The 27214-nt window shown below is 45.6% G+C and overlaps 1 protein-coding gene across 2 annotated transcripts in view; it reads right to left on the bottom strand.

Moving 5' to 3' along the window:
- The window catches only part of GPATCH1 (G-patch domain containing 1), a 952962-nt gene that overhangs the window by 721083 nt on the left and 204665 nt on the right, over positions 1-27214 (bottom strand). For both annotated transcript variants that reach the window (XM_069639172.1, XM_069639180.1), the window contains exons 5-7: positions 3342-3439; positions 3128-3186; positions 2806-3048 (exon numbers count right to left, since the gene is read on the bottom strand). In XM_069639172.1, coding sequence (XP_069495273.1) covers positions 2806-3048; positions 3128-3186; positions 3342-3439 — 400 coding nt within the window. The remainder of the gene's footprint in view (positions 1-2805; positions 3049-3127; positions 3187-3341; positions 3440-27214) is intronic.

Below are 27214 nucleotides of genomic sequence, written 5' to 3'. Positions count from 1 at the left end.
AGGCCCCTCGATCTTGCCGGTTTTAATTATAGCCCCTTTTCGGGGATCCTCAGGGTTAACCCAGGTACCTTTAGTCACTGTTCACAAAACCTTGAGACTAGGCTTGGTACGTTTAATTCCAGACTTGGAAATCTGAGGAATAATCCTGGTCAAAACAGCTCCAGAACCGTTGGGCTTAGTCTTAACCCCCAGGTGGAAATCTGGTCTCGACAGCCCCTTGACAGGGGGCTTCAGAGAAACTGCGGAATCCAGTTTAGATCCATTTCGGGACACCTCACAGAGAACCCTGGTACTAGAGCCACTTGGACCCCTACCACAACCAGAAGACCCCCGGAAGGGGCCCCCTGGCCGGGGTGCCCTCAAGAGGAAGGAACTTACCAGACGCTTCCGGTTTTCGTCAATGAACTGCTGTAAATGTGGAGAAGGAAGCCATTGGAACACCTCCTCCCACCTGACGAGCCTATGCTGGAGTGCCCGGACAGAGAGAGAGAGTCGCAGTAGAAACAAGAGTCCCACCGAAGTCCCGGGCCAAAGCACTCCAGACAGAGAGAATGGGGATCCGCCCTTGCGAAAACAACGTTTGCACGAAGATCAGGACACGCATCCCAGACGCTCCGGCATAGACGGAGGAAATAAGACTGTGGAACCGGAGCAGGAAGATGAAGGACAAGGTAAACAAAAACAGAAAATTCCCTGTGATGCAAGTGCATCCAACACAGACTGCGCAGAGAAAATGACTGAAGAGTGATGCGTGGGGCAGAGCTCAGAAAGGCGGGGCTACGGTCACGTGCTGTGGCCCCACATAATAATAAAAGAAGGACAAGTTATTTTTGATGCTTCAAAAGTGCTCCGGTCCTGTCCGGATGGACGGAATGTCCCAAAATTATGGAGGAAAGGGGATGGGACGTAGGAGTAGGGAGGGCTATAAAAAGCCAGCAGATTCAGCTGAGAGAGAAAAGTGTAAGGGTGAAATCGGAAGGGTAGGAGAGGGATCAAGAGACCAGAATGGAGAATGGAGCAGGTGGTGTAAGAGCTGGAGGTGGACTGTTGTAGTGCTTCGAGAGAGTGAAAGCATGGTGTTGGGACTGAGAGGGTGGTAACAATTTGGTTATATTTGCTTGAGAGACTGATTACAGGCAGTTTGGGAGGTTAAGAGTAGATATGAAAGGAATCTGGGTGTGTGAGAGAGGGGGGCATGAGGGGCAAGAGGGCAAGACTAGAGGCAAGGTTAGTGTTGGGAGGTGGTGTTCTCCATAGAAGGGCGATACCAGAAAGGAGTTGGCAGAACAAGAGAGGAGATGGGAGAGAGAAAGACAGGTGAAAACTGCAGACATCAGGAGAGATCAGTTGGAGGACGGACAGGAGAATGGGGAGAGAGCAGTAACGCTAGGAAACTGAGTATAAGGCGAGGAGAGAGAGAGGGTGGACAGTAGAGAAGGGGGAGAGTGGGGTAAGACAAGGGCTGGGGTGTGGGGATGAGAGAGAGAGAGAGAGAGAGACAGACAAGGAGGGTGAAGAAAAGAGGAAACAGGCAAGTGAGAAAAAGGGTGAGAGCCAGCCATCAGAAAGAGAAGGGTGCAACGACAACAAGACTGCACCACTAGGTCCTATAAGAATCACATGCAGAGTCAACTAGCTAGAGCTTCATCCTTGAGGCCTCGCCAGGGCAAGGGGGAAAATTAGACAATAGGGGTACCTTGGCTGTACTAAACCAAACTTGGAACAAACAGTGGTGGAATATGGAGTCTGGCTAGGTATGTGGGAGCCCTCTTCAAGGTTGTGGAAAAAAGTAAATGGACCTCCCCTAGACTGGGAACCTCAATTGTTGTGTCCTTTTTTAAGATTTAAAGTTTAAACATATTGTTTTTTGTCTTTGGACTTACTGAGCACATTGCCACAGAGATCAAAATTCACAGGGAACCCAATCGCTATGTTGTAAGTGTTCCTGAAGTAAAGTGGGATGTGTGGATCGGACTGGGAACTGAATGGACTGTCTGGCCAAACAAATTGCCAAAATGAATGTCAAAGTTTGGACAAGGTGAAGCCTGGCCAAGTATTACTGTCAAAGGACGAATATGCTTGGAAGGTGTGGCTAATGGCTTGATGAAGAATTGAACTAAATTACAGCTGCATCAATCCAAAAACGGAACGATGAACTGAAATGAGCTTCGAATTAAGTACACAGGTTGAAAGACCCAATGATCATTAACCTGCAGAATTGAAATTGCAAATGCACTTATACAGTGACTGTGGTTCAGAGTGCATGGTGGCTCAGTCCATAACACTGGTAGGGTCAGAGCATTTCATTCAGGAGCACAGCGGTCTACCAGCAAAAACATCTCCATTTCAAATACTGCCCACTTGCAATTAGCTAATTTTGCCACTCAGCTTGCTTCCCTCTTGGTCCTAAAACGGAGAGAAAATGTTACGGCTAAATTGTTCTACTAGATTACCAGAGATACGTGCTTCTTGGCCCCCAGCTTACTCTGCCCACCTCCATATTCACTTTTGTAAAATGACCCTTAACAGCGTACAATAGACTGTGAGGGTGCAGTCGGTACATTGCTATGGCTCCAGCATTCAAGCAGCAAAAACAAATTCAATTAAACCACTCCACTTTCAAGTCACATATTTCTTAAAATTAAAATAACACAACATAAAGCAGAAAATAATGGGCCTCCAATATAAAAAAAGGTATGTAAATAAATGCAATGATCCTGTCCAATTCATTTATACGTAAGGCTTTTAAGGCACATACACTCTATTATGAATGAACAGGTCCTGTATGTCACAGAAATGGCTCACCTGTCCAGTGATGCCCAGCTTCCTCCCTTTACTCTGTCGTACATCGCCAATCAGTGTGCTGGTCTTTTCAGACCCATCTGTGAATACATGCAGGCTCTCGTGCGATGATCCAAAAAACGCTCTGAGAGGGTCAATTCCTTTGTAACCAAGACCTTGCACATTGTCCTTCAGAGTGAAATCAATGGGGATTACATCCTTGGGTGCAAATGTCACGTTCTCTGGCTGGTATTCATCATCTTCATCCTTTAAAATGCACATAATCAAAGACATTACCAAAAGTGCAAACAGATAAACCCTAGCCTCAGATCAGAAAGACACTTACCTCAGATCCCTCAGAACCAGCAGGAGGCAATGAACAGCCATAAACCCTCAATTCTTGCTCTACAGTGAACACAAAAAACGGTTACTCATATAAAATGTAAACTATAGACACAAGCCTCACAACACAACTTTTATCTACATCTCACTCAAGAAATCCAATTTTAATTAAAATATATTGCATTAGGTCATGCAAAGAACAACAAAAATGTGCTTACCAGGTCTTTGCCTGATTGGTTTTCTCTTTGTACGAGGTCCAACTCCCTGCCCTTCCTTCCATCCCATTTTCCGTAATAAATGGACACCAATGGATATTCTAATAGAAAAAAAACATAGTAAATCCCCCATGTGTTATTTATTTCGCATTCAAACTAAAATGGGGACAAATATCGACTAGTTGTTCCCAAAATGTCTGACAATTAAAATGCATGGAGACTACATTCTACTTTAGCTCCCAAACCTGAAATATGAAATGGCAAGAGCAGCCAGAGGGTAGTTCTTTCCCCTGACATCGGTTCTTTATGGCACTGCTGCCTGCACTCGGTCACAGGTAGACTGAGGACTTGCCATGGCAAGGTATCAGCTTCATAGTTGCAGCATGAGGCAAGGACACTCTACATGCAGCAGGAGGCAGTAGCAGACACAACTAACAGGAGGAGAGTTATCAAATCTCTCTTCCCACCACGACAAGTACACAAGCCAATGTTTAACCTAACCTTTTTTTTTTTTTTAAATAAGAGTGCACAAATAATGGCAGCCTGGGTTTTCCTTTTATTCCAACTAAATTTCTAAATTTTAAAAATGTGAATTCTTTTATTGTAAACGACTCTGTGGATTTCTTGGGGAAATGGAACCAACACCATTTTTACATAAGACTTACCACCTTGAACGGAACAACAGTTGGCAAAATGGTAGGAAGGACTAGACGGAGCATATGCACATGTGAACAGCTATACACTTCGGACAACCACAGAACTAAATCCAAATTCAATGAGGTCAGTTTACTAACTTTATTGATTAACTATATTTGGCAAAAAAACAGAAATATCTGGGAGAAAAATAAAAAGCCTGCACCTCCACCATTTTTCCACCAATGTAAAAATTATACCAGTGAGTTTTCATGTTCGTCGCCATTTTTCCCCCTAGCAAAGACCCTGCATTCACATAGTCTATATAAGATTCATGTATCAGGCAGTCAACGACCAAGGTAGATTGCATGTATTTTGCCATATGGCCGTATTTTATTTGACACAGTAGATAATCACGAAAATACATTTGACACCTACGAAAGAAGTACATTTTTGAAAGGACAACCACATTGAGTTCAGGTATCTGACATTTTTGCTATCCAGTCCAAATGCTGCCAGCAAAAATGCAGTCAGTGAAAAGGTTGTGGTGAAAATATCTCTGCAGTGAATACGTCTGCAAGCAAAAAGTAGTCAAAAAATGCAGCTGGAAGTGGCAAAAAATGCACTGCTACTAAGGTAAGTATTAGGGTTACAGGGGTTGTAGTGGGCTTTTGATGGGTTACGATAAGGGTTAAAGTAAAGATTTTGGTTAGAGTTCAGGTAAGAGTTCGGGTAAGAGTTCGGGTAAGAGTTCGGGTAAGAGTTTGGGTAAGAGTTCGGGTAAGAGTACCGTTGTAATTAGAGTTACGGTAAGCTTCAGGAATTGAGTTAGGGTTATTGTGGGGATTTAAATTGAGGTTTGTGTCATTGTTAGGATTACATTTAGTATACAGGGGGGTGGTCCTGACCTCAAACATTTTTACTACAATGGTTTGCTGTAGAAACAATTATAACACATTTCCATATTAAGTAAAATACATCTTCATAAGTATGCATCATAGGAGGGAAACGTACAAATCCAAATTCTGGAAGAAATGGAAAACCAGTTATTGAGACCTTTATTTATTTAGGTCACATATTACAGCATGGATAATTCAATTTTGCTAGCTGAAAGACTTACATATAAACACTAAGTAGTAAACATAGTCCCCTGCTTGCTGAGTTTTGTAAAGCAAGGACACAAATGTTTAACACAAAAGCCACAAAATGCTGCCTGTTATACTTAAAGTCGTACAGAAATCTAAAGTGACTTTTTATAGGCACTCTGCCAACATTCAAAAAAAGAACACATTCGTAAGATAAGTATACTGTGTTGTCTCCACAATACTATATTGTTACTCTGTTGTGTTGCCTGTGTGTTGTGTTACAAAATATTACTTCATATTTGTCAACACGTTTACAACCAGTACTTCGTACAATGCAATGTTTTACTTCAAGAAACCTAAAAATAGGGCCTGCTAAGAGGTGACATCAACACTGAAGGTGGTAAGGATGATGTAGGTCATTGGTCTCTATGATGTAGGTACAAGACACGATGACGTGGGATGTTTCGGCTGTGAAAGGGTGGCAGCCTTCTTCTGGGGCCAGGAAAAGCAGGTCTCCCTATGATTAAAATACAATATATAAGATATTGTTGAATGTTCCAGAACATTGACCATGTATGCAAATGTTAAAAACGCCCTGAGAGGCTACAAACTCTTATGATGTATTTTACTTAATATGGAGATGTGTTATAATTGTTTCTACAGCAAACCATAGTAGTAAAAATGTTTGAGGTCAGGACCACCCCCCTGTACTAAATATCATTTCAGCCTGGGGGCGTGGCTACCAGGGCCATGTAGGAGGATGCGATCTGGAGGAGCTCCCGAGATCCTGAAATGATCCTGGCGAAATAGTGCATAACAATGTGCCTATGACTGCTGAAAACACATATGCCGGTGTGTGAACGGTCTGACTGGGCTTGGTGAACTTTTGGAAGGCGTGGGAGGAATGGTGGTGGAGTTTTGTGCGAAAAAGATAAGGAGCGCCGGAGACGAAAGATGAAACAAAATGGCCGATCAACGACCGGAACAAAGGAAGGAGCAGGCCACACGGCGGTCGGGCGATAGAAGCGAACTGTGTGCGCATTTGTAACTTGTGCAGAACGCAGGTCCTCTGGGTCATGTCTAACAGAACAGTGAGACCGAAGGTGAAGCAGCCCACGTTGGACGACTTTGCCAAGACGTCTCCTGGTCCGGAAAGTTCCAAGAGTAAGGATAAGTCGCCTACAGGCGGCATGCCTGTGACGGGTACTAACCAAGAGGTCCTGGCTGCGATTGCGGACTTGAAGGCGACCTGGGAAGCTAAACTTGAACTGGCCGTAACTGAGCTGAAACCGGCATTGGACCTTAAGGTTGGTGAGGTGCAGGAGGAGGTGAATTTACTCCAGCAGGACATCAGGTCCTTGGCAGAGGGCACTGAGACCCTCAAGAAAGAGGTGAGCCCGAACACCGCGGATTGTGCCTCCCATAAGGCCGAATTGCATGCCCTGGTGCAGAGAGTGGGCAACTTGGAGAGCAGGGCGGAGGAGGCAGAAGGACGCGCCCGACGGAACAACATTTGCATCGTGGGCCTGCCAGAAGGATCGGAGGGCCATGATCCTACGGAGTTAATCGAATCTATGCTGTTGCAGGAGATACCCGGAGGAGTGTTATCTCAAGGATTCGTGGTGGAAGTGCGCATAGAGCTCTAACAAGAAGGCCGCCGCTGGGAAACCCGCCTAGGCCAATAATTGCCAAAATCCTTAATTACCGGGACCGGGAGAGGATACTAGAACACTTCCGCAAGGGAGGAACGATTACACGAGGAGCGGCAAACATAACAGCCTACCCGGACTATACCCTGACTGTGCAGCGTAGCCGCATGAACTTTGGGACGGTAAAGCGGAGATTGAGAGAGGCGGGCCATAAATACATGTTGCTGTATCCGGCGAAACTGAAAGTTTTTCATAAACACAAAACTTTGTTTTTTGAGACTCCGGAGGACGTCATGGGATGGCTCGACGCGCAGGGATGTCCCCAGGAGCCTGACGTTCGGACGGGAAGAGGAGATGGAGGCGATAAGTAGTGCTACAAGATGGCGCGGAACAGATCTCTGGGACTTGATTATAGTCATTTGCGCGGCCTTTGGCGGAGAAGGTCAGACTGTTGCACAAGATATCATGAGCATTGTGACTATTGCTGTATTTAGGGGAGCCTCGCAGAGCGGATCTCTTTACCCCACTTAGTAACTTTAGTTAAGTGGCCACTAGGGCGACTTCACCCTACTGAGCTCTGGGCATTGTTTGGTGCTTGCAGGGCTAGATGTGGGAGTGCCTGTGTTCCGAGGATGGAGCTGGGCAGAAGTTGGGGTGTGTGGTGTTGGGGAAGGGATGGGTAGAGGGTGGGGAGGGAAGTGGGGAGTTTGGGGTGTGTATAGTTATGGGGAGTTCGGTTTGTACAAGAGGCTACAAGGAAAAGCCAGAGGGCTGTATCTGTATTGCGTGGGCAGGTGGGATTTGCTGCACGGAAGGGGGGAGGATACTTCTGAGCTATGGGGGATCTTAAGATCGTAACGTGGAATGTCGGGGGACTCAATAGTTACCTAAAGAGGAACAAGGTCATGATGTATTTGAAAAGACAGAAGATTGATATTGTACTGTTGCAAGAGTCGCATCTGACTCGGCAAAAGTTGGAACTGGTGGGGAAGAAGTGGAGAGGTACTGTAGTGGGCTCTCCGTATTCTGCCTATGCTAGGGGAGTGTTGGTCTGGGTGGCACCGCACGTTCCGCTCCAACTTACACAAGAGGTGGTGGATACGGAGGGGAGGATGGTCATATTGAAGGCACTGGTGGAGAATAGGGAGGTGTGCATCGTAAATACGTATGCCCCCAATCAAAATACGGCGGCATATTTTAGGACTCTGTCTACCAACCTGGGTGCGTGTGTGGGTGGGGCGGTTATTTGGGGAGGGGATTTTAATTGCGTTCTGAACCCCAGGGTAGACAGATCTGATGGTAAGATTGATAGGCCCACCCCAGCGGCCAGGGCATTGCAGACACTGCTCGACAACTGCGGGCTGGCAGATGTTTGGAGGCTGAAACATCCTAATGAAGAACAGTACTCGCATTACTCAGCCCCGCAACAACTGCATACGTGACTTGATTATTTTTTTGCCACGCCAGATGTGGTGATAGAGACCACCCAAGTAGACTACAAAGCGTGGGTCCTTTCGGACCACTCGCCTCTGGTTCTGGGTTGGCAGTACTGCCTCTCCAGAGCGCAGATACTGACGTGGCGCCTCCGGGCTGAGGCGCTCAAGGATCCGGTCTTTAGAGAGGATATCAGGGATGAGATCACACATTATTTCGAGGAGAACGCTGGCAGTGTGGATTCGGCGGGCACGCTCTGGGAAGCCTTTAAGGTGGTATTGCGGGGTGCTGCCATTACTAAATCAAAGAGCCTGCAGGGTGGAGTCCTAATGGAGTTAGGGGAAGCTGAGGATGAACTGGAACGGGAACTCAATAGGGGAGGGGGGGATGCGGAGCGAGTACTTAAACTACAGCAGCGGTGTGCGGAACTTTGGGAAAGGCTCTGCAACCTTAACTATAAGAAGTATGTTGAGAGACAGCATGCAGGTGGGGATAAAACGGGCCGTCTCTTGGCGTGGTTATACTAGAGCGAAACCCGTAGGTCCCCGATTAGGACGATAACCAGAGAGGATGGAGAGGTAGCGGACACCCAAGAAGGAGTAAATGAGGCATTCTTAGATTATTACAGGGCACTATATGAGGACAAAGGGGGGGGCAACCGAGAGGAGATAAGAGAAAATTTAAGAGATATGGGATTACCTAAGATTAGTGCCGAAGAAAGGGAGGAGCTGGATGCACAGATTACTTTAGAGGAATTGGAGGAGGTGGTGAAGCAGCTGCCCACCAGTAAGACCCCGGGTGCGGACGGACTCCCTACTGAATTTTATAAAGCATATAGGGAGGAGGTACTCCCCCCCCCCATGCTAGAAATGCTCAATGAATCGTTTGAGGTGGGCCGGCTGCCGGAATCACTTAGAGAAGCGATAATAATACCGCTCCCTAAGCCCAATAAACCAGGGCATAGCTGCGGCTCCTATAGGCCCTTATCAATGCTGAACCAGGACGGCAAGATATTGACGGCGGTCCTGGCCAATAGGTTGCATAGAGTTATTAGTAAATTGATACATCCGGACCAGACAGGTTATGTCCCCAACAGAAATATAACCCACAACCATAGGCGACTCCACCGGGTGATTGAAGGGGGGAGCAAGAGCGAGGGTGAAATGGCGGTTGTGTCCCTAGATGCAGTCAAAGCTTTCGACTCAGTGAGGTGGCCGTGGTTGCTGGAGGCCCTGAGGGAATACGGGATGGGGCCGGGCCATGTTAGGTGGGCGAAGTTGCTGTACAGTGAGCCGCTGGCTAGGGTACGTACAGGAGCGGTGATATCCGAGAGGTGGCAACTTAGCAGGGGCACCAGACAAGGGTGCCCCTGGTCCCCGATGTTATATATTCTGTCCCTGGAGCCCCTGGCAGTGTACCTTCGACAACAATATGACATGATAGGCATTGAGGTAGGGGGAGAGAAACACCTGATATCCCTGTATGTTGACGATTTGCTATCATATCTGAAATATCCAGAGGAAAATCTTCAATATATTCTGGAGGTAATGGAAAGGTATGCAGAACTGTCTGGCATAGCGGTGAACCCCCAAAAATCGAGCATGTTCCTATTGGGTAGATACAAAGGAACCCCTCCGGAGCGGTTGCCAGTGTTGTCGATACCATGGGCGGTTGGCGCCTTCCGCTACCTCGGAATAGATGTGTACCACACGGTAGAGGAGGAACATTTGCATAACACCGAGGTGGCTGTGGGAAAAATCCGTATGAGTATGAAGTTTTGGGAGAAGTTGCCGTTGGCGATGATGGGACAGGGGGGCGGTGCTCAAAATGGTGGTCCTACCTAGGCTCTTACATTTTTTCAGCAATATTCCGTACATGATACCTAAGAAGTTTTTTGCCAAGTTGAATAGTATGTGCAGAGACTTCCTATGGCATGTCACTCGGAATAGAGTGGCGCAATGGAAGTTGCAGAATTTCTATGAAAAAGGGGGTATTAAGCTGCCTAATTTTGAGGCCTATTATGTGGCTGGCCAGTTGCAATATGTGGTCAAATGGCTCTCGGATGAGGTAACTCCCGAATTTAGGCTGTTTGGACAGGACTGCACTCCGTTTTACCTGAAGGAAATTATTTGGTTGCCTAGGTCAGAAATGAAGGAGCGCCCGGGTATGATGTTGCTTGGGTGGAAGATGTGGCGTAGAATGTGTCGAATGATGGAGGACCCGTACCCGTGTTCCCCGCAGGTGCCGCTGGTGGCCTTGGCAGGGGAAGACAAACAACTAAGGATGATAATCAGGACCTATTGGGAGTCGGTCGGGCTGGTTACATTGGGGGATGTCTGGCAAGAGGGGGCCATTAAGGATTTTGAAGGACTAGGGGAAGAGGCGGGCTTGCATAGGGGCCAGTATGTCACGTATTTAAGGCTGGTGCAGAATATTCGTAAAATCTGGCCTGAGACTGTATTGGCGGAGGAGCCAGACGCCACTATGGGGACAATATATGACATATCAGAAGGAGGGCATGAGATCTCTAGATTGTATGAGATGGTGATGACCCGGGTTGGGAAGGAATTGACACATTTGAGGCTGGATTGGGAAACAGAGGTGGGAGCACAGATGGAAGATGGGATGTGGGAGCGTGCTATGGGATACCACAAGGTGTCCAGAAATGCCAGATTACAACAAATACAGTTGTACATAACGCACAGAGCTTACATGACCCCGATGAGAATATCGAAGTTTGTAAATGCGGGACGACAAGCGTGCCCAAAATGCGATAAGGAGGATGCTGATATGACACACATGTTTTGGTCTTGCCCAGTGATTGAGAGTTTCTGGGGAGAAGTGGCGCAAAAACTAGCAGACAAATGGGTCACGCTCACTATAGATACGGCCTGGGCCTGCCTGTTGGGGGAGGGTTTCCCAGACCACAGAAACTTAAACATGTTTGGAAATTGAAGGACTTGGCATATGTGCTCGCAAAACGAAGGATTGCCATGGGATGGAAGCAGTGCCACAAGCCACGGGTGGAGGTATGGTGGCGGGATTTGCAAAAATGGGCGGAGGCTGAAACGGTGGTATGGCAAGAGGCATGTAGCAAGTGTGGGGAGGAAGAAGTGAGTACCCTGCTAGCATGGAGAGTATTAATAACAGGACTGTTTGGAACAATAACGGATTCTGCAGTCTCAGAAGAAGGTGATACCCTGCCACACGCAGCACATATGGAATGAGAAGGACAAACAAGTTCTTGAGGGGGGAGGGTTTGGGGGAGCAGTGGTCTTGACTAATTGATGTTCATGTGTTTTGTTGCAAATAACGCTGCCAGTCTGGTTTGTATTGTTTGTTTGTTTTAAAAATAATAAAAACCGTTTAAAAAAAATATATATATCATTTCAGCCTTAACGTCCTGCCCGACCACAGGCTATCCCTTAGGTTACGAAAATTGTTAGGATTACAGCCTTGTCCTTTTGTGCATTTAAAAATTGATTTTTAGGCAACATTTTCACCCTTTGCAAAGATTGTATTGAATGGACATAGATTTAAAAAACGGCTTTCTGCTACTACATTTTTTTCACGCACATGTCAGGAAACCCTAAAATACTGCTACGGCAAATCTGTTAAGGGATAATTTTCTTTTACTTTAAACACGTTCGTAAAGAACCCTATGTGAATTAAGTATCAACAAGACATTTCTTACTTTGTCCCATGTCCACAGTCCTGCTGTTCAAAATGGTAATGAATACCATAGTATTTGAAAGTCGGGAACAGCATTCGGCAAATTGCAGGCATGATAATATGTCCCCATCTGTGCTCCACGGGCAGTACAGTAGGACTAAGAATTACAGACATCACAGCTTACAGGACACCCCTTAACAATATAGCTCACTACCAATACTAACAGCATTAGGTGAGTAAACCAAGAGAACTAAGTCTGGAAGGAGAGGTTAGGATTAAGTTGTTCCCCATCATATATGTCAAGAAAGCATTCCAAATCCGGTCCAACTGACTTAAGCAATCATGTAAAAGAAATGCAAGTCGCTTACACAGTAAAAGGGACCAAACTTTTTGCCACAACACGAGGTGGTTCGAAATGCCTCCTAAAGTTTCTTTTAGCTTGTTTACCTGCCGTCAGAAGCTGTGTAATCACTTAAATATTTTATGAACGTAACAAATATATTTTCGAGACAGACCAGCCTAAAATAATGACCCCTGACAATGCCGGCATATCCTTCCCCACTACAGCTTTAATAATTTGTAAATTATTTTCCCCATATTACTTCAATTTCAGACATCTCCCTATTAAGAGGCCCAGTAAACCGTCATACCACAACCTCTTTAACAGTTCAGCAAAATAGTGGAATCCATTCTATTGAAACATGCAGGAATCAAGTGCAATCTATATACAATCTTATTAACCAATTTATTTATTTCTATGCTTTACTGGCAATGGCTGTTTGGAAAATGTTCCCTTTTTGCTGCTCTCCCTCCATAGACATCAATGAGACACCCTATCGGTTGCTATTGTTTTGAGCGTTTTCTAACATACCATATACTCAATAATAGCTGTGCCACAAGATTTACGCCTGTCTTTTAACCATCCTGAGTCGCTGGATTTTCCATACATAAGCCCTTCTCCAGGAAAAGCTCCTGCTTTTGCACACAAAGTGGCAGTCTGTGTGTGTGCGGCTGAATGTGGGGTCTGGATCTGTCTGGACCCAGTTCACATTCATGCCCGATAGTCTCTGTTCCTGGGCAAATTGCAGGATTAGGCAGATCCTATCAATTGGTGGTCTGGGGGCAACTCCTGCCCGGATACTAGATAAAAGTAAAACTCCTGCAGCCAATCTTTAGATCATCTTTCGAGCCAAGACCCAGACGAAGGAGAGAAGCCTGCTGAAGAACAGGAACTAGTCACTGGATGATCGACAGCAGCCCTTCACTTGCCTGGAGAAGCCCTGCATCTCTGCAGATCTCATGAAGATCCTTATCAGCGCTTTGACCACTGTGTCGATGGGAACAACTAGTCCGACCTCTGCTCGAAGATTCAGCTGCTGGAAGCACTCTGAACAGTTGCGGAACCATCCTATTGGTTAGCCAGACGTCACCCTGGACCAAATCGCTGCAACAGTCCCGAATTGTGCATTGGGATTGGAAGATACTCAGCTAATGAAACGAGAAGAATTTCCCTAAAGTTGCAGAGGGGATTTGCAGGACCAGTTTCTTTGTTTCTACCATGAAGGTCGCCTTCTGCCATTTTGTTCAAGTGGGCATCACTATTTGCTGCTTACATCGTGTACCGAGAGTCCTCTGAGGTGATCGCTGGAATGGTGGTCCAGAAATTGGTGTGTCCTGGGTTTCCAGCTGTGACGAATCAACTTCCGGGGCACTAGTGGTCCAGGCATGAATATTGGTTTCTAAACCTTCCATCAACCCCACACCCCTAGTAAACCAGAAGCGATCCGAACAGATTGGAAACAAAAGTCAATTATAAACCTCCTTGTCCAATTTTTGTAACATGGACATATCTCTGAACGGTTGTGAATCGTTGGTTAGTTGCAACACAGCGAAAATACAATTATTACCGAATGGTAAAAGGGACTGTTCAGTCAAGGTTGTATAGAAATATCTACTTTATTATCACAACAGACAGTTCTAGCACACTACAAAATACACCCACCCTGTAAAGGAATGCAGAGGACAGAGAGTTTCAAAGAAGGAAAAGGGATGCACTCTGGATACTGACAGGAGGGTAGTCGGTATTGTAAATCATCACAAAAGTTCAAGGATACTTGGTTTCAGCACAAAGGGAGAAATGGGTTGTAAAATGCCTCTAGGGGCCTTCGGAGAATGACCAGGGGGACAGAACCACAATGTACTTTGTGCTTGTAGGAGATCTTGGTGCTCGACAGGGTAGAGTCGGTTTCTGGGTGCTTTGCAGCTTCTGCAACAGAGTTCAGGATGGGAGACATGTGGGTATCAGGCGGCAACCAGTTCAGCGAGCTAGGCTGGACAGACGGCTGCAGGCTGGCCTACACAGGGGCAGAAATAGTTGTCTCAGTGCTGGGTGGCAGTCCTGAAGCACTGGTCTAGGTGTTTTGGATGGCTTTAGTGACTGCGGCGTAACAGTCAGCGGTGCAGTAGGTTGCAGCTCGAGGGGCTCGACTGCTCGAAAATATCCTTTAAGGCAGACGTCAGTAAATACTTGTTGATGCACTTCTCCTAGCTTCTTCACTGGGCACGTCTGGTCCTTTAAGGCGGACGGCCTAAAGCTGAGGATTGTGTTGCAGCAGCTGCCTTGTCCTTGGTTTTTGGTTCAGAGACTCTCTGGTGCTTCCCACCAAGGAAGCATGCTGCAGAGCTTAGCAGGGCATGCTGTGTGCTGGCTGGGTACCGGTTCTGGAGCTGCTGGAGGGTCCTCTGGATTCTGTATCTCCCTCTAATCCCTGGGAGATGTTTAGGGGAGGGATCTTGGCACCTGCTGCAGGGCTCAACAAAAGGACAGTGCAGATCCTTGGAGTCTTTGCTAGTTCATTAGACTTGCGATAGTAGGGGGAAGGTTTGGCCCTCCCCCTTCTGGAGATGCATTGCGTACTCGTCCCATCATATCCCGACCAAATATGACAGGGGAGAATGAGCCTTTAGACTGCGTTCACCCAGAGTACATGGGTCTATGCGTATGTCGTGCGGTGAGAATAGGAACATGTGCACGGATTAGCCCCGCTCATTTTCCAGAGGTTGATCTAACATCATTCAATTGCATTTAAAATTTCAAAAAAAGCCCAGGCGAGAGCACACCCACCGCGTGGATGGTCAAATGCCTCACACCAGCTATCCAGCATCCAGATCCGGTTGATCAGAGCACAGAACCAAGTACTAGCCGGACACAATAACTCAACTCCCGAAGTGACACCTGCACCAGGGGCCTCCTCCAATGGAACCAAGGGACAAATCCACAAGGCCAAACAATTAATAACTCCTACGGTGGTCACTGAGTGAATCAAGAGTATGGGGGTGAGTAAACATACCGGTTTTGGCCACCCTGTCTCCATAGAGTTGTATGAGCATAAAGTCCTAGCCCTATCATTCCCTTGCCTAACCTTGAACAGTAGTGTTCTGGCCTGGTATACACCACAGCGCCTCCGCCTCTAAAGTGGTTGGATTGGGATAGAGTCTGTTAAAAAAGTTCCTCTTGTTTTTAATGAACTTTGGAACACTTACAAAATACCTGTTCACGAAAACCAATATTTGTTCAATCTTCTTAATGAGGCTCCTAGCCTCCAGAAAATGTTTTGATTGGGATCTGTGACTCTAATGGCACTACACCCCTTCCTTTCTAGCTAGGGAAGGACATTTTAGAGTTAGAACCTTAATTCTAAGGTTTCATATGGGGTTTGTCATTTTCTTAATTCTCAACCAATTAGTTCTCAAAGTATTGATTACTTACCTGGTTCTAAATCTTTAGTCACTTGCATTACTGCACTTGTAGTAAACTAGCAAAAGAACCCATTCTCTGAATGGGTTCTGTAGACAGACAGAACACTCATCAATTGTTGAAAACTAATGATCCTGTAGGTCGCTGTTCCGATTCACTTATTGCTTGATGTGCTTTTCACCCTGAAGTAAACTGCACTAAGAATGGGTGTGTGTGGCTGGCTGACATACCCTGGAGCAGACGTTGAGGGGAGGTGGGAGCTGGTGTGCTGCTGCATGTTGGGACCTTCTGTGCTCTCTGCCCCACCTCTGGCCTCAGCCTGGCGTGGTGCAGTTCATTGCGATGCAAATATCTTGGAATCCATGCATCTAAGGGCTTTGAAACGTGGTTTTCGAGTTTTGCTCCCCGTGTCGGGACCTGTCCTTCTACGACCACATTGATGTTTCACCGATTTCAGGTAACCTTCTCATGTGTGAAGGTGCTGAAATCCAGAGAAAGGGGTGGGGTGTCCACATGTCATGTAGCCAGTAATGTCCAGAGGTTCCTAACAAGTAACTGCAAAATTTGGAGCAAGTTGGTGAAACAGTGTGGAATTGTATAAGGAACAACGCTTTGTCAAGCCACAAACAAATTCAGAGTTTTGCTGAAATGTGGGGAAAGGGGTGGGGTGTCCAAATGTCATATAGCCAGTAATGTATGGAGTGTCCTAACAGGTAACTATGCAGAATTGGTGCAGATTGGTGAAACAGTTTAGATATGTTTAAGGAACCACACTTCTCCACAAACCCACCAATTTTCACTTTTACAAATATAGTTAGAGGGAGATGAAAAAGGATCCTAACTGTATTTAAAAGTGAAGTGTTAGTGCTCTTACCATATTATATTATAAAAATCACTGGTCAACTTTTTAAAACAATCATGGTTCTAGTGATGTTGTAGTAAACCCTTTTTTCATTTCTGTGATTATTACCCATTGTCCTACTTGCAGGTCTTGGAGGGGATCCTCTTCATCCAGTCTGAATTCTGACCAAACATCTATTAATAATTTTATATCTCTCCAATTAAAAAGCTGCAAGTCTCTCTCACACCAGTTCCAACCCCTTTTCATTACAGTCTTGTTCCCAATTGCGGATGAAACATTTGATTAGAAAAGATACGTATAAGAAAAGTAAGTCTCCCGTTAACCACCCTCAATTCACGGATGCCCAAAAGAGTTTTAGTGATGGGATTATGACATAGCTTTGGCAGTCTGTCGTAACAGGGAAGCCATTAAACAATCTTAAGGGAATCCATGCAAAGATGGTCTCTATATTCCTCCATCATTTGGAAAAGGTGGACTCCTGCCACTCGAAAATGACCTATGGTGTATAGGGCGAACCCTCAAGAGGTGGAGGGCGATTGGCTGTAGTAGTCGTAGATTTTAGATCCACTCACGATAGGGAGTAAGTGGGCGGTGGCACACCTGTGTTAGAGCAGAGGGTTGCGTAATAAAGTGGCAGACCTTGTTAGACGAGAGTTGGCATAGTGCAGGCAATGGTATAGTTATGTCATTTTTATTTTGTACGGGCTAAAGAGTATTGAAGATTGTGAAGAAAAAGAGACAAGGCATTTGTGTTGGTGTTTTGTCGAAGCAGTAGTAGTTCATTGTGATAAGGTGTAGTTAGTGTATTGCTCAGTTTATTGTGGCTGTGAAAGTCGCGGAAGGGCAAGAGCCAAATCAACATGTAAATATCAGAAGAGCTGTGTAGCACATGCAAGGAGCATGGTTGAATGAAGGGAGGAGCAACCAAACACTATGCACATAAAAATAGGGCATCATTGTTAAGGTGGCAGGTTTGCGAAGACGGCCATTTGTGTACGAACTGAAACTAATAAGACAGGCATGTGGAGAGGGCCATTGTGTGTGAGTGGTGTAAAACGCAGGGCCAGTTTGAACGAAATAGAGTGAACGAGTAGGACGGTAAGTATAAGAGTGAGTTAGCGAGTGAAATATAAGTAAGGGGGCCAAGAATAGAAGAGGGTAGGGGGGAGAGCACTCTAGAAATTAGGAAAAAGGCACGATAATGACATGATATATTATGGACGCACCCCTCGATCACATGTGCAAATACCTGCCCCAATATCACGATAAAAAATTAAAATACCACTTTCAGTGGGTAGGGGACACAGTGAGAAAGTGTTATCAGGAATGACTCGTAGAGGGACCATTTCAAAAAGGATATAATCGACAGTATGCACTCATATTTGTCGGCAACATACAAAGGTGCAAAGCTTAAAAAGAGACTGGATATTTTAGGTCTCTGGAAACTGTATGAAGAAACTAAAAAAGAGAAAAAGAAGGGAGCAGGGGAGGAGGAGAACAATAGTGCTCCACCCCTCCCTATGCATTATATCCACAGATAAAACCAGCTGTAGGATATACAAACCCTAGGCGAGCATCCCCAGACAAGGAGAAATTAAAGGAAAACAAGGCAGAGTCAGAACCTCATTCTGGGGATAAGGAAGAGAAAGGGAAAAATAAATACTTGCCAGACATTACGAAAAATACACAACAGCAACTGGACTCAGTGTTTAGAGAAGCATAAAAGGCAGTGGAGAGGGAGATAGAGAAAAAAGGGAAGGAGCAGGGAAAGAGGGAATACCAGCAGGGATGGACAGCAGTACACATACAATTTTGAATTGATTATGGGGGACAGGACATGGAAGAAGGTGAACCAGATGGGACAGAGGGTGATCATACTGCATCACATTGGGAGGATAGCGGCGACAGTGACAGCAGGGATGACAAATTCGACACACGCGATTTAACGAGTGGGAGTAGAGGAAGAAGGAGAGTAAGAGGAAAGAGGAACACACTGGTGACTGGGGGAACAGGCTTCAAAGTAGAAAAGAAAGGATTGTAGTGGTAAAAAGACAACAAAGGGGGGCTAGGCACCAAGCACGAACAAAGCTGCCCCTTCTACAGAAGGCTGAAGGAGAAGTGCATTACGTACACTGGCAGACAATGGACAGGGATAATTTAGTCAGTTTACCTTCACTAATGGCAGGGGCCAGCAAGTAGATATATGTATGAGAAGGAGACAGCAGGGATACCATTGGCAATAGGGGACATTTAGAGCTTATTGGCAGTATTGGTGGGGGAATGAAGTGACAAGACTTGGCAGCATGCAGGATACAATGGGGTAAAGGTAAGCTCTAACATACACGACGGGGCACCTTTTAATAATTACAGAGCACATGTGTGCAAGACTCAGAGAGCTGTATCCAGACAAATCAGATATGAGATCAATATTAGCACTAAAAAAAGGAAGCCAGATGAGGGCCCTGCAGAATACATACAAACAATCCAAGAAATGTGGACACAAGGGAATAAGCAATCCTGGGATGATAAAATACCTCCATTGTATCACATTCTAGTGAGGAGGCTCCACACCAATGTAAAATGTTCCCTATAAAAAGTTGTTGGGATCGAAGCAAAGGGATGGCCCGAGATACATGTGACTATTGTACATTAATGTGTAAGAAAATAGGAAAAGGACAAGTAGGCAGTAGACAACACGGTAAAAGCAGAAAACAAACTTGTAGAGAATAAACTGGCCAAAATATGCATGGAAGGGGCAGTACTCACAGGACCAGCCAGCGTGTCACCCGCCCAACAAGGGGGCTTCCAGTGACAGCGGTAGTACAGCAAGGGGGATACACACAAGCACAATATAGCCCGCAGAGTGGAATTCAACAAATGCAACAGCAGCCCGTATTCAACAAATGCAACAGCAGCCCGTATTCATAAATATGCAACACCCTGGGTTCGCACACGCAGGGGGAGTAAACAAGTACATGGGTCAGTATCCAATGGGAAGGGGATATTATCCAAGTGGAAGAGGATTTGGATATAGGGATATGGTGCCCTGGTTTGGAGGACAGTGTTTTGCCTGACGAAATGTCGGTCCCTTTGCACGAACATGCCCACTTATTCAACAAACAGGACACTAGGAAAGAGTGCAGCCACATTAGCAGTATACACAGACATACGTACAACCTCAGCAAGCACAAATGGTGCCACAGCAACAAATGCAAGTGCAGCTTATTGTCACGCTCACCTGATTTCCACGGAGGCGCAGGTCTGGCTTCGAGTGCTGATGCTTCTTCAGTGGTGAAGCGCAGGACTCTGAAGATGGGCTGGAAGGGCCCCTCTACTCTAGTCTTTTCTGGCTCGCAGGAATATTCCCCTGTGCGTGAAAAGGGAGTATTACCTACTGATGGAATAATGCTCAAGCCTCCCACTCCCTTCCAGCCCTCCACGATACCCTTCCACGATTCCCCGTGAAGTCTCACCTTAGGGTCTGGAAGGATGAGTTCTCCATCCTGCTTCTGATGCAGGGGCGTGTTGAAACCCAGTTACTTCACTGGATTGAGGTTTGATGGGAGTTCAAAATAAGATCGACTATTCAGGTGAGGCACTGTAAGAGTTCTGTTGCAAGTTCAAAAGTTCAAGCTTAATAATAATGTTCATTGTCTTATTGCAGCAAGCGCTAATGCTTATGTCTTTTTTCCCCTTAGGGGCCGGGGTTCGGAATGCCGGAGATATGGCGCCGACCCGAAGTGAAACGTGCAGTTCCAGTAAATGACAGGTAAATTCTGGATGAGCGTTCAAGTAATGTCTTTGCATTCGCTCATTCAATGTCCTTGTCTTTTTTCCCCATAGGGGCCGGGGTCCGGAATGCCAGGAAGCGGCAGGACCCGAAATGAAATGGGAATAACCCAACAGGTAAGTCTTAGAAGGAAACTGAGCCTTTCCTATTCCCTTCCTTCTCTCACCTTGTTTTCTTGTCTTTTTCTCTCTAGGCTCTGAGAAGTGGGTGCGGATCCGGATGATCGCTGCTGAAGATGGAGCCGCCCAGGAAAGTTGAGTGAAATGCAGCGCTGCAGCGATCGAAGCGAAATGCTTTTAAAATGATGTCTTCCCTTTCAGGATCGTCGGTGTGATGTCTCCGTGATGCAGCTTTAGCTGGTAAGGTCTTCTTTCTCTCCAATTCTCTCTTATCTCCCTTTGCAGGCGACCCAGGATGCTGACAGGCGTGGCTGAAGTCCAGATGCAGGAGCTGACACGGTGAGCGTCCAGCTGCGAGGAGCAGAACAACGCGAAGCGTGAGTTGCTGATCGGGCGTGGTTTAAATAGCTTTGGAAGAAGTTCCAGGTATGTATCCTTCCACCGATCAGGTATGTATCCTTCCCCGACCACATCCAGGTGGAAAGTAGTCCCACAGGTAAAGTAGTTCCATTCAGGCCTCAAGAGGGCCTGGATGTAGCAGCATGGTCTGCATCAGGTAAGTGCACATTAAAACACTTGAACACATGTCTAGCTTTATGAGCCTGGCGCCTAAGGCGCCAGGACAGGGGTCTAACATGAGCCTGGCGCCTAAGGCACCAGAACTGTGTCCAAAGGGCCCCAGCTTGGGCCCGCTGGCACTTCCGTGGGGGGAATGATGCCTGCCTCTGGGGTTGCTGGGTCGGACCTGGCTCCTTGGAGGTAGGCATCATGACACTTATCCAAACACAAGTCATGCCTCCACAGGGACAAGCACCGGACCTAGGGGGAGCAGAATTGCACGGTATGGTGAGCGTACTACAGGCACCAGTACAGACACTTGCACCAGGTAAAGTGACAATTTTGGGGTAGAATAAGGTGGGAGGAAATCCATTTACATCTTCGAGCAACATGCTTTTCCAATAGAGATGCCCACAGGAAGTAAGAGTGTGTCCTGTCCTAGCAGTAACTGAAAACCCTGAAGAGGAGCCCGGGGTAGCCATTCAAATAGGACAGAGGGACTTTTCCTTTTCCTTTTTAATAGATACTGGAGCTACTAGATCCTGTACAAAAAAAAGGGGGATTCCCATTATCCAGCAAGTAATTGGACACGCAAGGCTTCTCGGGGACCATCAAAGAGGTTCCTCTGACAAAAGATTTACCATTAACAATAGGGACACAGCATACCATAGCGCCATTATTGTATTCAAAACACACACATTAACATATTAGGAAGAGATTTGTTAAAGAAAGTGAACGCCACAATTTAATTTTCAGAAAAAGGAATGGTGTGCACCACACCTGGGATGTACCCAGCCAGGGTGGCAGTGCTGATAAAGGCATACTACGCACACAGCACGTTGAAGGTATACCCACACAGACACAGATGTTTTTGTATGGGGTACAGGTACTGCTAAGATGAATCCCAGGAGACAGAGAATGTCTCTCTCTAAGAAAAACATGGTTATACTGGTTCCTACAGATGACAATAACATGGAGTGGAGATCGATACTGTGCATCGACCCCACACTAACATTGACAGGAGTCACAGACACAGAATTGTTCACTACACTAGAAGGAGAGGAAGGGGACATAGTGTTCCAGGTGAGCACACCCTATCCAGTACAGATAAAGGAAAGATAAAGGAAAGAGCAGTGCCCCAGATGATAGCCTGTTGGCACATTATAAATATATATATGATACAACTGGTGAAAAAAGATAAAATACATGCAGGAGGATTTGGAAAAGAAGGAGCACAGCTACCACGAGTGAAGCAATTCCCCCCTCTCCCGAGAAGCAGACAAGGGCATATATGAGACACTGCATGCTGTGAAAAACTAGAAGGTGTCTCACCCGCTAGTCCCCGCGGATCTGTCTCAAAGGTGGCCAGGGCACAGCCATTGCGTTAGGATCCAGACCCTGGGGGTGGACCAGTGCGGGAGGATCACCTGGTTGAGGGGTTTTCAGGGAGTGGGACACCGGATGGCGAGACAGTATCCTTCACCCAGCAACACCTTTATATCATCCTACCAGATAGGATACGTGGGAAGCTTGCCTCCACCCCTTTCACTTCTTCAGCACTTTCACACGGACATCCCACTCTGGGAGAAAACAAACTCACACCTGAACAGTGTACCTCACATGTCCCAATACTATGGTGAGGCGAGGTCAGGCAATTATTGACGATCACTCACACCTGACTTCCATTACACTTCCTCCACACAGATAAAAGGCGCAGCACGAGAGTACACTGAGCGAGGCAAAGCACACAAAGGTACAGCAGTTTCGAGTCGGCAGCTGAACGAGGGGAGAAAGACGGCAAAGCCCGAACGGTTCGTAAGAAGGGAAGCACCCTTGACCTTTTCGGCAAGACGCTGTTACTTACAAGAAACATTCAAGGGAGAAATTGTAAGGCCAGGACACCAGACTCAAGAGTCTTGCATTGTGTATCGGAGATACTGAGGGCCCTCCCGTGTAACTGACCAAGGCAGGGAGGAGCAGCACACGCTTTGGTATCGTCCTTGGCTCTAAGAACAAAGAAGCGAAAGAGATCAACACAGCCAGTGAGTTGGAGAGACCGATGCAAAACCGGTCTGTGTTGAATTCAAGGTGGCAAGCTGCAAAATTGTATTACTAGCACTGGAACGAACATTATTAAACGCGTGTGATGAAAGACGCAAGTAGTGCCGATGAATGTTTGAAATTGAGAACGAAAGATACAATACCGTTGACAGAGTGGTCCGGCACCATGAATATGCTCAATCGAAGGTCTCCGTAAGGTATCCTGACAAGAGAAACGAAAGTAGAAGATTGATGTGAAATACAATTGTGTGAAAATAATCAAAGTGGTCCAAAACCCATCGTACATTCGAAAGTCTTTGATTCTGATAAAGAGGATCTGAGCCCAAACAATGGGGATCCGTGGTCTGAGCCCGAACGAGGGAGACCATTTGTGAACATTGTGGAAACGGGGTCTGAGGGGGTCCAGTCTTGAACTTGTAAATGTGAAAACCCTGACAATGGAAAGGAACTTTTGTGTTTCATTTGTTACATCAGGCCTTTTGCAATAAGAAACCGTCATTGGAGAGAGGCGGAAGGTCCTGATGCCTATGTATGAACTGATACCTCGTGGCCAAGAAGCCAGAGTGTGTGCGGAGCTTGCACGTGCTGCCTTGCCCCGTGCTTAAAACGTGGGGAAGGGAAGCCAACTGCTCAACTATCGGGACATATCATTTCTTGAACACTTTTCTTTTGCATACGTTGTTGTCCCACACCATTTTGTATTTAGAAGTAAGGATTGGCAATAGGTTTATTAGTATAGGCCCTTTTAATTTCACAGACTCCACTAGGACTGCATTATTATTTGACGGTTCGTAGCCTGCTCCCATCCTTAGATTTAGGTTTAGGAAGGCGTTTAACCAACTCATTTGAAGTTCAACAAACACCCTTGAACTGTGATCACTTGTGTCTGTCTTCACTGTTTGAGAGCATTCCTTCCTTACAATGCCCTATGGCAGCAAGGTATAATACAGGAGTCTACATTACCATGTAATACAGCAATCTAGCCGATTAAAAGGTCAAAGGGAGGGGTGTGGCGTTTCATCCAGGATTTACGCCCTCCTAATAACATTATTGAAGCAGAATAGCCACTAGTTCCAAACCCTGCGACAATTTTCTGCAGCATCCCAGCAGGGGCGATCGATCTACTTCACTGTAGTAGATTTGAAGAATGCTCTATTCTCCATTGTCCTGCGTCCTGACACCAGGTATCTCACTGCGTTTACGTATCGCAGGATGAGATTTTAACATACTACAATGCCTCATGGGTAATGTGAGGGACCCAGCATATTCAACAGGGTAATACAGTACATCGATGACCACGAGTGCAGGAAGGATTCAGTGACACTACTGACGTTACTGGCTGACAAGGTGCACAAGTGGACAGAGAAATTGCAGTATTGTAAGAAAGAAGTGGTTTACTTGTGACAGATTGTGTCATCAGATGGGAGAAAAATAATAGCAGAATAGTAGAGGCAATATATACAACCCCCTGACCTAAGACAGTGAGAATGCAACAGTCCCTAGGGCCATGTCATTATTTTTCGATTACTCCACATACACCAGGCCACTTCTCCAGGCACTCAAGGAAGCTCAGAAAAACAAGAGCAGCATAAAATGGACAGCCAAAATGAATTGGAAGAACAAAGAAGTTCCCTAGTCGGGAACTTACGTCCCCTGCACACTATCTTTTGTCTGGAAAACCAGACCAACCATTAGAGTTATTCAAAGATAAGGTTCAATCAAATTAAATATATCAAGTAATAGAATAATCTTGAAAGAAAAATTTCTCAGACAGAACATTTTAGATCACAAGAAACCATCTTCTTTTTATTCATGATGTCGAAGTCAGGAGAGGCCCAACGCGTTTCGAGTGCTTCACACTCTTCATCAGGGGCAATAAGTGATTTCTAAAGAGGAATTATAATTTGAGCTTATGTTAGTAATTTAACATAATAATTGTAAACAATTCTGACAATAAATTTGTACCATATAACTGCCTTAACATCATCATGGTATTTCTAATTTATCATTATTCGTTTATCATAACCATTTAGATTTTCAAGTGACGGAAAATTTCAATACTGGTTTCAAGAAGGCAAATCCAACTGATGTTTTGACTTATAACTTCAAGTGGTCATAGGGGCCAGCTAGTTAGGCTGAAAAAGATTTTTTTAAAAAAAGCTTCTAACCTTGTGTTTTTCAAACTCCACAGGGTAGATATAGAGATGGAAAAGTCCTCAGGGTGAGGATTTTCAAGTTTTTGGTCCGATATGTGCGTCCAGGGCTGACTGGGCTGCTGCTTCCCGGTTCTATCTGTTAGGTAAGGCCACAGAGAAAATTGGGACTGGGTTAATAATAGGAGTGTAAAAAACTCCATGGGGATAACTATTCCTAAGTATATTGAAAGGACTTACATGAAGTCAGAGCATCTACTTCCTGTTTGCAAGCGATGGGTAACACCAGAAGGTAAGGCTCTCAGTGCTCCGTGGGTGTCATCCGGGTCTAAAAAATAAATAATAATGATGTGGGTTTTAATTCGGCTATTATGGACATCTTAGAGATGGGGTCCATCAGAGGGAGGTTCAATCTAATAGTATGGGCTTAGTTCTTACCTTGAGGATGTGGCACACGAACATGGAGTCACGATCCACCGGGATAGTGAGCCTCCATGTTGTTAGTGCTTGCGTTATTTATGTCAAGTGGATGCATGACGTCATCCCGTGCATGCGCGCGGGCCATGACGTCATTACGCTCATGTGTGTGTGTCGTAGAGCCTCAGCTCACTCGAATGTACAAAATGGTTTAATTGCCAAGCATGCCATGTGGAAGCATTCACTAATAAGGAATGTGAAAGAACACCCCTAAGGCATCCTGAAATAGATGGATCTGTTAAGCTGTATATGGACAAACCGATTGTTTACCTCGTGATGTCATCACGTGGGCAACGTGGATGACGTCAGATGTAAACAAACGGCGTCTAAGTGTTGAAGCGGTCTTCTTCTTTTAGTCAAGTAAGAGAGCGGGGATGCATCAACAACCTTCCGCTCTTTACTGATTTATGAGAGATGGAGATGGTAGGAATTTGTGAGTGGCAATTGAGGTACAAAGTTAATAACGACTGATCTACACTGGAAGAGCTTAAAATGTGCATTTTATGTACGAGGATGCTGTGTGATTTTCAAGGGATTACGGAGGCAATGAGTGACTAATCTCACATGCCCATCTGGACGCGCCCCCGGGCAGCGTGGATGACGTCGGATATAGGCAAGAGACGTCCATGTGTTAAAACAGGCTTATTCTGTTGCTCAAGGATGAGAGGGGGAACGCAACCACGCCCAACTACTCTCTTGACTGGTTTAGGAGAGATGTGAGTAACAGGAATTTTTGGGTGGCAATTAATGTACAAAGATAATAAAAACTCAGGTCCACTGGAAAAACTCCAAATTTGCATTCATCATTAGGATGTAAAAGAGATTTTTTACGGATTACGGAGGCAATGTGTGACCAATCTCGCATGTCCTTCTAGGTGTACTCAAGGGCCCTAAATGGACCCCTAGTGCAATTTCTACATGTAAACAACTCAGACGTTATATCCTCCATTATGCGAACATGTTCATAAGAAAATTTAGGAGTCATATTACAAAATAAGAGTCCACTGCCCTGCATAGGGTTTACATTCTGAATCATATTCATTTAAGGGTGAAAACTCAATTTCCGCCAACAATATTTGAGAAAACGATAATACATAGCTGGCAGCAAGCGTTGAATGAATGATCCAACTGCTGGTAACCCGTTTACCTGTCCTACGATACAGGTTCACATTCTTGTCAATAGCTATGTATACTCAGAATAGTGTTCAAAGGATTAAAAAATGTCCAAAAAATATTTGAATCATATTCTGAATCATATTCATTTAAGGGTGAAAACTCAATTTCCGCCAACAATATTTGAGAAAACGATAATACATAGCTGGCAGCAAGCATTGAATGAATGATCCAATGGCTGATAACCCGTTTACCTGTCCTGTGATACAGGTTCACATTCTTGTCAATAGCTATGTATACTCAGAATAGTATTCAAAGGATTAAAAATATTTTTTAAAAAAATATTTGTGATTTGTGGTGTCAAATGAATGGACCTAGGTAGTAATCTTCATTGAGCCCTAGTGGGGACATGGCATCGAGCTTGTGTATCCAGAAGAGCTCTCTCTGAGATAGTAATTTTAGTAGATCTCCTCCTCTTGATGGGGGGTGTATGACTTCCAAGATAGCAAATCT

The sequence above is a fragment of the Ambystoma mexicanum genome, chromosome 1q, assembly GCF_040938575.1.
Source record: "Ambystoma mexicanum isolate Mex_15411 chromosome 1q, UKY_AmexF1_1, whole genome shotgun sequence".
Lineage (NCBI taxonomy): Eukaryota > Metazoa > Chordata > Amphibia > Caudata > Ambystomatidae > Ambystoma > Ambystoma mexicanum.
The sequence above is the reverse complement of the archived record's forward strand: the minus strand, read 5'-3'. Positions and strand labels throughout refer to the sequence as shown.